Source organism: Battus philenor, unplaced genomic scaffold, assembly GCF_028537555.1.
Source record: "Battus philenor isolate CCGP_79_NKW_IND1 unplaced genomic scaffold, ilBatPhil1.0.hap1 SCAF_13, whole genome shotgun sequence".
Taxonomy (NCBI): domain Eukaryota; kingdom Metazoa; phylum Arthropoda; class Insecta; order Lepidoptera; family Papilionidae; genus Battus; species Battus philenor.
In genome coordinates, this window is record NW_027181675.1 from 8,931,973 (window position 1) to 8,941,104 (window position 9,132).

General features: G+C 35.0%; 1 protein-coding gene across 1 annotated transcript; it reads right to left on the minus strand.

The window, feature by feature from the left end:
• Positions 1-554: 554 nt before the first annotated feature.
• Positions 555-7,537, minus strand: LOC137933596 (lysophospholipid acyltransferase 7-like). Its single transcript, XM_068777611.1, has 7 exons — positions 7,326-7,537; positions 6,550-6,812; positions 5,458-5,609; positions 4,684-4,898; positions 3,657-3,842; positions 3,150-3,282; positions 555-743 (listed from the first exon to the last, which is right to left on the minus strand). The coding sequence occupies exons 1-7, from the start codon at positions 7,535-7,537 to the stop codon at positions 555-557; spliced, it is 1,350 nt and encodes a 449-aa protein (XP_068633712.1).
• Positions 7,538-9,132: the final 1,595 nt, after the last annotated feature.

The following is a 9,132-nucleotide window of genomic DNA, read 5'->3' on the forward strand; positions in this document are numbered from 1 at the left end:
CAATGATTTTGCGTATTTTTAAAAATAGAATTATAATTTTTGTTATACGCTGTAGTCTTAAATTTGAGAGGATTTTTATTGGTTGTTTACTTTTAATGCAATTCACTATGTTGGTAATGAATAATATATTAAATATAATATCACTTGTAAAAAAAATCATTGTTCTACACGTTCATCCTAAAAAGACAATAATATTACGTATGATCGCAAATGAATATGTGTCTAACAAAATTGAGTTGTTTTTAGGTACAGATATTGTAAGCGTGTGCTAGTTAAATATACTTATATCATAGTCTAATTGACCGACAAGTCTTCCATTTGACATTTAAGATTAATTCTGTGATAAAAGGAGCAAATTTGTTTTTCATAAAATTACTAAGTTATTTTAAATATACACATTTTGTTTATTAAATTTTGTTAAATCAATACCAAATGATTTTATGTACAATTATTGTGTTACATAATTATGTTTAGAATAAATGTTACAGAAATATTTGCGATTTATTTTACATTTCACTTGTGTACATTATAGTCGACTCTAAAACAAACTTATATCAACTACGGTTTTTAAAAATTACAACAGCAATTATGATCAAGACAAGTAAAATGATGTGGAACATCCAGTAAATAGAGTTGTAATACTTAAGGACGGTGCTGGTGTCGTCAACAACGAAACACGGCGTCAGATACAGCAGGCAGAACATTCGCATTATTGAAAACCCAATGTCCCAAGGCAGCTTCATCTTAAAATAGTAATAAACGGTATAACTAAACAAAACAGGGTAACAGGTCCTAAGTTCTGGTATATAAATAAAACTTTACTTCTGAATACTGGCCAAAGAATATTGAATTAGAATTTCCAACAAATTCGAATTCTATATTTATTTTTCTTAATAATATCAAGGTAAGTCTACCATCTATTCGGATAAATGTCTCAAACCTGAGAAGAACAGGCCAAACTCATCTAGACAATATATTTTCAAAATAATTTAAAATAACATAATTAATTGACAATTAAATAGCCTGGAAGTTAACGCATCGTCCCCAAGATTAAAAAAAATGCACTAACATTTTTTGACATTAATCTGGCAGGGCATTATCTGAGATCCGATTGTATAAGCTATTACCCAAAGAAATATTTATAAACTCTTTTTGTTAAAAAAACATTGGGTAGGCCATATAGGACGCAGAACTGATGGCCCCTTGGACCTAAAGAATCTGGAGTACCAAAGGCCATCAAACGCAGTTAAGGACGGTCACCCACAAGGTCGATAGATGATCGTGGTAGAGTGGCCGGAACACGCTGGATTACAACCGATCCAAGAGGAAATTTATGGGAGAGGAACTTTTAAGGCTGAAATGACGGTGAAATTAAAATTAAATTAAGTTATGGTTTTACTACTTCATTAAATATTCTCATTTATTAATTTTATTGTTATTAATGTCCTATGAATCACAACTGTAAGAATATAACATGGCTTATATAATACCAAAAAGGTAACAACAGATGTTGCACCTCGTTTTCCTTTTTCCTATAACTGAAATGATGTTGTTAACTAAATCTTAAGGTCGTATAATATCGAATAAACACTGTCAAATAACACTGAATATAACCTCTCACATTGTTCATAAATGTATATGCTATTATTTAACAAAACATTTTAATTGTTTAAAAGTTAAGTGAAAAATTGTTTTATAAATGTGATAGAGTTACACTGCAAACACGTTTGTTTTTATGCACATTTTACTAGCTACGATTATCACCGTTCATTACAACTAATAAATATATTTATTTTTAAGAACACCATTTTTAAACTCATCATAAACTATTAGGACCTTGAATAAGTTCTCGCTGTTTTTTTTTTTCAAAAAAAAATTATTTAAAATACAATGCTTACAATGACATTACTCAAAGTATTTTCCATCATTAGAGACCACTTTCTCCCATCTCTCTGGAAGCAATTGAATCCCCCGTCGGAAAAATGACTCATCTTTCGAGGCAATCCATGAGTCAAGCCATTTTTCGGCTTCTTCAAAAAAATGGAAGCGCTGCTCGCTTAAACCGTGCGCCATCGACCGAAACAAGTGGTAATCGGAGGGGGCTATGTCCGGTGAATACGGCGGGTGGGGTAGAACTTCCCGCTGAAGTGTTTCTAGGAAAGTTTTGACTGGTTTTGCCACATGTGGCCGAGCATTATCATGTAATAAAATCACTTTGTCGTGTCTCTGCTCGTATAGTGGCCGCTTTTCTTTCAGAGCGCGACTCAAACGCATCAACTGAAGTCGATAGCGAGCTCCCGTGATAGTTTCATTAGGTTTAAACAGCTCATAATAAATTACGCCCTGCTGATCCCACCAAATGCAGAGAAGAAGCTTAGAACCATGGATATTTGGTTTAGGCGACGATGTTGATGCGTGACCCGGCATACCCCACGATTTTTTTCGCTTTAGATTGTCGTAGTAAATCCAGTAATCCATCCCCAGATACGGTGCAGAAAACCTTTTCTATTTTGTCATTGAAGCAACAATTCACACATGAGAACGTCGCTCTACGTCTCTCTGCTTCAACTCATACGGCACCAAATATCCTTGCTTTTGGATCATTCCTAACGCTTTTAAACGTTTTGAAACTGTTGACGCATCTACTTGTAACGTTTTCCCAAGCTCTACTAACGTCTGACATGGATCTTCTTCAAGCAATGCCTCCAATTCTTTGTCTTCAAATTTTGCCGGTGCTCCAGAACGCTCTTTGTCTTCAATGTCAAAATCATTACTTTTGAAGCGCCTGAACCAGTCTCTGCACGTTGTATTCGACAAAGCATTGTCACCATATGTCTCAACGAGAATTCTGTGTGCTTCTGCTGCAGATTTTTTCTGAATAAAACAGTGCAATAAAATTCCCCGCAAAAACACTTTATTTGGCACAAAAGTACACATTTTCACAAAAGGCAAATAAATATGTAGTTGACACTGTGGTAAAATCTATTCTACTATAATTTGAGGTTACATATAGCACTACTTTGGTGATCTGTTACCGTACGAAATTCCAGGCACAGAGTGCCGCAACGCCATCTTTCAAAAAACAGCGAGAACTTATTCAAGGTCCTAATAAATTAAGATATTAATATAAGATATAAAAATGTGATCACCGAGCCCTCCGTGTCGTAAAGTTCGCTGTATTCAGATTCCAGATGCACGCATAGCCATAAAGTCGTCGATGCAATAATTTGTGGTATTGAAGGACCGCACCACAATGTCCATAGTAAAAATGAAAAGGCACTCCTGTAAACAATATGCGTATTTCATTTTTAAATATACAACTAGATGTCTATCGACCGCTTCACGTAGCAAACAGGCTCTTGTGTAATCTTTAACAAATCAAATAAATGTTTTGGCCATGAGTCATAGTTTAACCATTTTTTTTTATTAATGCCCTTATGACTAATCTCGCGGCTAAAATTTCTAAAAGTCCTTAGCTAATCTCTACTTGCCGAAAGAATTATTCTAACCAAATTTCAAGCGTCAAAGCTTTATGGTTCAGGAAATATGATGAAATAAAGGTAGAAATCTCTTATATACATTATTAAGTTAAACAATCTTCAAACCCGTAAATAATATTTTTCGTTATAATTATTCATTATACAAAAAGAACTTGCCTAACTTCCTTATTGGCTTTAATAAATTTTCTATATGCATACGCCAAGAACCAATATCGTATTGACATATCCCATCCGCGTATGGTATCTCTCATTTTAGGTCCTATAATCAGCTTCTCAACTTCATAGCAGTTTAACATATTCAAGTTATATTCTTGTTCTAAGGCTGTTTCTGGTGTTTTTTGCCTAAAAGGAGAAAAGAACAATTTACAACAATATTTATTGACTAAAACTAATGTCTAACACGTAGTTGCTATCAATAAGTCAATGTTTACAAAGGCTTTTCACAATCTCATCCTAAATTACTCTCTCTACAACCTCTTTCAAAATCACAAAAATCTTAGAAGTGTGCCCACTGCGACGTACCAAACCATGACGACAGGAACGTATAAGGGAAAAGATATTTCTTGTTTAGAAATATAAGAGACTGCCGGTTCCGTTACGTTACCTTCCATCACCAGCCGACACCGATAATAGCGACAAGAATATTTAGGTCTAGCTACGTTCAAGACATGCGCTCTTATCAAACTATTGCAGAATATTCCACAGTTGAGTACCAGTTGTTTTTTTTTTCAACCAGGAGTGGAAATGAACCTATCGATGTCGGCACATATCTCATTTATATTGAAACATTTGGTCACAATTATCATTTTAACTGTAAGATGTCCACTAATTAACTTAGGCCTCCGTCATAGATTTACAATAAGAGCCATGGGAAGCAACCCGCATCCGGTAACTTCCGACAAGCATAATAAACCTTAATAGACGACGTCCTGCGAAGACCACACAGCTTCACTCAAGGATCTAAGACCCCAGCAGCCATCTGTTCTGCGCTCTTTGGGCTAACTGGCTATTACAGTTATTTTCATTTGCCTACGGAACTTTTTATTGCTGATTCGATTTCATAAAGAGATTCCACACATAGCCTTCTCCGTGACTCTTTGAGCAACTGGAGCCTGCCAATGGGCCCAAAGTAGCGGAATAAGTGCCATTTCATTTATTAGTAAGGATTAAAGGCTATACTTACACCAAGTTTATTACGCTATAATGCGTGGAAGGTCCACTTCCGGGCAGCGGTGTACATTTGGAGGGGTAGATCCCGAATCCGGTTTCCGTGCAAACAGCCGCAGAGAGTTGAGCAATGATTTCGGTGTACAAGTAGAACATCAGAAGCATAGGAATGTTAGACAGGTACCGAAAGTCCATACCGGTGTGAGAGTAAAAACTACTTTCTTCGTACATCTATAACAGGTTTTTTTACACAATAGTAATGAAATTATTAACAATTTCTTTAACACTGATGCTGGCACTCGATGATTGTCTTAAAACGAAAGGGGAAATATCAATATTAAACTTTTAGTACCTTAAAAAATAGTCTCTTAACAAATAAGTGTATCTCACATCGTTAGGCTAACCCATTCTTAGTTGTACGAAACAAAATCTATGGGAAACGAATTTCAATACCTTTTGCAGACTTCTAACATTGCACCATGGCGTGGTATCGGAGAGATCCAGGGCCTTTAGAGAGACCTAACAACTTACTTCAGCACTACACTAACCGCAGTAACAGGGCATGTTAGGAAAACAGATAAGAGGAGGGAATCCCCGACCATAGAGCATAAGGCTAGGCTCAAAAAAAGTATTTAGCGGACTTGAGAGATCCAATGTCAACATCGGAATATGAAGTATTCGTAAAAGCGTAGATACGGCATATACTTGACTCAGGCAGTGGATATTCACGTTACGCTTTCTGTTCCTTTTATATACTTAATTCCAAACTGTAAATTAGAACATTATCAACCTCGGTGTTAAATCCTGATCGCAACAAACAATAAGTAACAGCGCAAAGGGCAGCTTTCTTAAGTTTTTCTTCTGTAACCATTCTGCAATCTCCCAGAGCGCTGAAAGGGGTATTGAAATGGTCTTGGAAGATCCTCCATCTGTAATATGGACCTGGAAAATAAAATATCATCATATAATTATTAAAATATTCACGGATGAAAGGCAGCAGTATCTTCCATACAGTTTTGAAATAACTGTGTTCGCTAAGAGGAAAAATAAAAATATCGACCTCCTAGTACCCGGTAGCTCAATTATTCTTGGCAAGATAGCAGCCGTGGTAACGGCGGAATAGGTGGTACTAAGAATCTACGGCGGACACCCATCTACCCACCTCGACGACGCTGAATGCAGATCGTTTCGGATTTATTCTAAATCTATAATGGTCGCTAACGTTTAGTAATGGACGTTCTACGGTTAAAATGACGATGAAAATTATCATTAAAATACCTCATATGGATTTTTTATAAATACATCCAACAATGTATTAATTTGCCTTTATTATATACACAACAAAAAACATAACAAGACGAAAGACACATTGCATTGAAAATTTCATTCCAGGTGTTACATCAGCTGGTATGTTTCCGTAATAGGTTTAAGTGTAACTTTAATGGTACCTTAAATTACATTAAAACTAGTTGCCTCCGTTTGCTACGCTTGGCCCGCGCTGCCTTTTATGGTTGTAATTTCTTAAGATCCGTCTTGTTAATTTTTAATTTGTCAAACAAATATTCTGGTAAAGATTAATAGCTATATGCTAAAGTTTTAAAATATGCATTTTTTTAATAATCGCTCCCCCAATCACACTGTAGTTGAAACTTCGAGAATCCTTAGTTGATCTATTCGTTGAAGTAAATATTCCTACCAAATTTCAAGTCTTCAAGGGTTGTTGTTCAGAGATTTTGTGACGAGTCGGTACATAGGTGAAAATCGTATATAAAAAGGGATGAATTTTTTGTAATTACCTATGTATTTTTTTGATTCTTATCAGTAAACAATATTCCATGCTAGGACAACGCAACACCTCTTTCTTATAAATAATACTAGTTACCTTTATGTAGTCCTATGAAGAAGTAAGCATAGGATAGAATATCAACTGCTTCGGGCATCGCCGGGACATCTTTGTCGGCGTTAGCTGACGCGTCCCGGTAATTATTTTTTGGTTTATCAACAACATTTAGCTCGCAAGCCAATCCAACGAGCCTCAACGCTAATATTTGAAACACGCTTATCATGTACGAATGGCTCGGGAAATGAAAATGTAGATACAACAGGTATGTCCATGTGAACGCCAAACTTATTTGGTGTACATAACTAAAATAAAATGGAAGTTTAAATTTGTTACGAAATTAATTACTTTACACATTGATAAGATATCTTAACCGAATAATAAAAAAAAGAATCTTTAGTAGGTATAAAAAGGAAATGAAATAGGTAGGATTGAATTGCTAATCACGGTGTTAGCTTTGTGTGGGGCTAACAATGCCGACATTTTATGTCTATTGACGATACTTAAGCGCTTGTTACAGCCTTTTAGAATAAATAATATTTTGATTGGTTGATTGACTGCAGTAGCTAGCGTGACTGAGTGGCAGTGAACAACTCCCGTCTCCAAATTGAGGTATCCACCCACCAGATGGGTTTAAAATAGCCACCTTACTAGCATTCTAAGGAACTTTCGATGCACAATACGCTTCGGTATTTGTTATATACTTTAGTTTCGATAGTATTTATAATTTTCTTTAAAAATTTATCATAAAGAATCTGTTAAGGACTTTGTTTCAAACTATACGCGATCACTATTTTATTTTCAAATTAAAAACTTACCGCCGATCACAAGATTTTAGTATAAGAACGTTTCCGTACACCATGAGGAAAGTGTGTATTATATAATAACCACAAATTAAAAAAACTACCAGCAAACCCAACCCCGCACCATAATTACGTTTCATTTCTATTTTATCAATTTCTTTATAGTGAGAACCGAGAGAAAGGCAAAGGATAAGGGAAGAAAAATAAACAAAATCATTGAAAGACATGTTTTGTAGTTATCGTAAATAAAATGCACAACTCAAAATTTGGATATGCCAAATAATGACAACATGTTTTTATTTTAAAACGTAAATCAACTAGCAATCAATGGCGTTTTTGACATATTTTACCGAAAGAATATTAAATTATGTGAGGAAAATAATGATAACATATTAAACACTACCTTGTATATAATAGATCCCTTCATAATATAAGTGATTAATTATAAGTAATTGGGTTGTCAATAAAATTATTTTTGTATCCACATTAGTAGACTCGATTCAGCGCCAAAACTTTGACCACGTTTAGTTCATTCAAAATCATAAACATTGTTGCTAAAATTCTTAAAAAAAAAGTGTTACCGTGCGGACCATTAATGTTCCTTATATCTTCTATACATAACCTAGATCAGTGATTCCCAAATTGGTTTATATTGACCCCTAGGGGTCTATGACAAACTGCAAGGGGTCTACGTCAGCGAAAAAAAAATACAAAATTTGGGGGTCCATGAAATGAAAATGGGGGTCCACGATGGTGGATCTCAACACATACACTGATAGTACCTATTTACTTACATCATACTATCTTATAATATCAAAACATTTACATTATTTATGAAAGTACCTATGAAGTAAAATAATTATTATATATGTTTATAAAATTGTGTAAGTTGTAGGATGTTGGTATTCGCTTTATGGTCGTTAAAAACCTGAGATTCGCACTCTCCAGTCTCGTCATACCTAGCGGAAAGGGGGTTCAGCGCTGTTACCAATCTCCTAACGAAAAAAGAAACAGACTGGACATCATTAGCCGAGGAGACTTAAGATTAACCCTTACAAAATTGACGCCAAATGTTGATAATTTATTACTTAAGCATCAGGTTCATCCTTCTCACTAAAAATATTGACTTAATGCTTATGTTATTTTATTTATAGTTTATTTTATGTTTATTTAATGTTACGTATATTTTACATAACAGATACAAAATTTTATTTTGAGTAGTAGTTTAATTTAAATTCAATTAATAAATGTATAAATTAACATGTGTTTTTACTTTAAGTTTTTGACACTAAACTTCACTACAGTTAGAAATTTACAGGAAATTAATATCAGGTAAGTAGGGGGTCTACCCAATACGGAAAAACATGCCAAGGGGTCTACGACACCAAAGTTTGGGGAACTCTGACCTAGATTTTCGTCTACAATTAAGGGTCTTTTCAACATACATAACATCTTTGCAGCTACCTCGAAATATATCTAGCGGGTTTGTTTCAGATGTGATTGCTACATTCCTGATCCACCCCTAGCAGAAATCTTTTTTATATTTTTGATGTACAAAAACCAAGTTTTACTAAGCTGTCTCCACTATATTTGTACTGAGCAAGGTAAATAAAGTCAAACTATTGGTTGTCAATAAACATAAACATATAGCTGCCACACTAGAAGCTAGAAACAATCGCAAAATTTTTAACTCGTAGGTTCCAATCGTCAGCATGCTTTGAGAGAAAAAAGAACAATCGTCTTCTTTGACATGCGACTCGCTTTCAAGAACGCCGCCGCAACTGAGCGTGCTTTGAGTAACGCCGCCACGACAGGACACCGC

Excerpts from the sequence above, each read along its gene's own strand:
- LOC137933596 (XM_068777611.1), bottom strand. The coding sequence starts at position 7,537 with ATGTCTTTCAATGATTTTGTTTATTTTTCTTCCCTTATCCTTTGCCTT. Across the intron at positions 4,899-5,457 it reads GATCAGGATTTAACACCGAG|ATGTACGAAGAAAGTAGTTT; the intron begins GTTGATAATGTT and ends AACCTGTTATAG. Across the intron at positions 3,843-4,683 it reads TATAGCGTAATAAACTTGGT|GCAAAAAACACCAGAAACAG; the intron begins GTAAGTATAGCC and ends TTCTCCTTTTAG.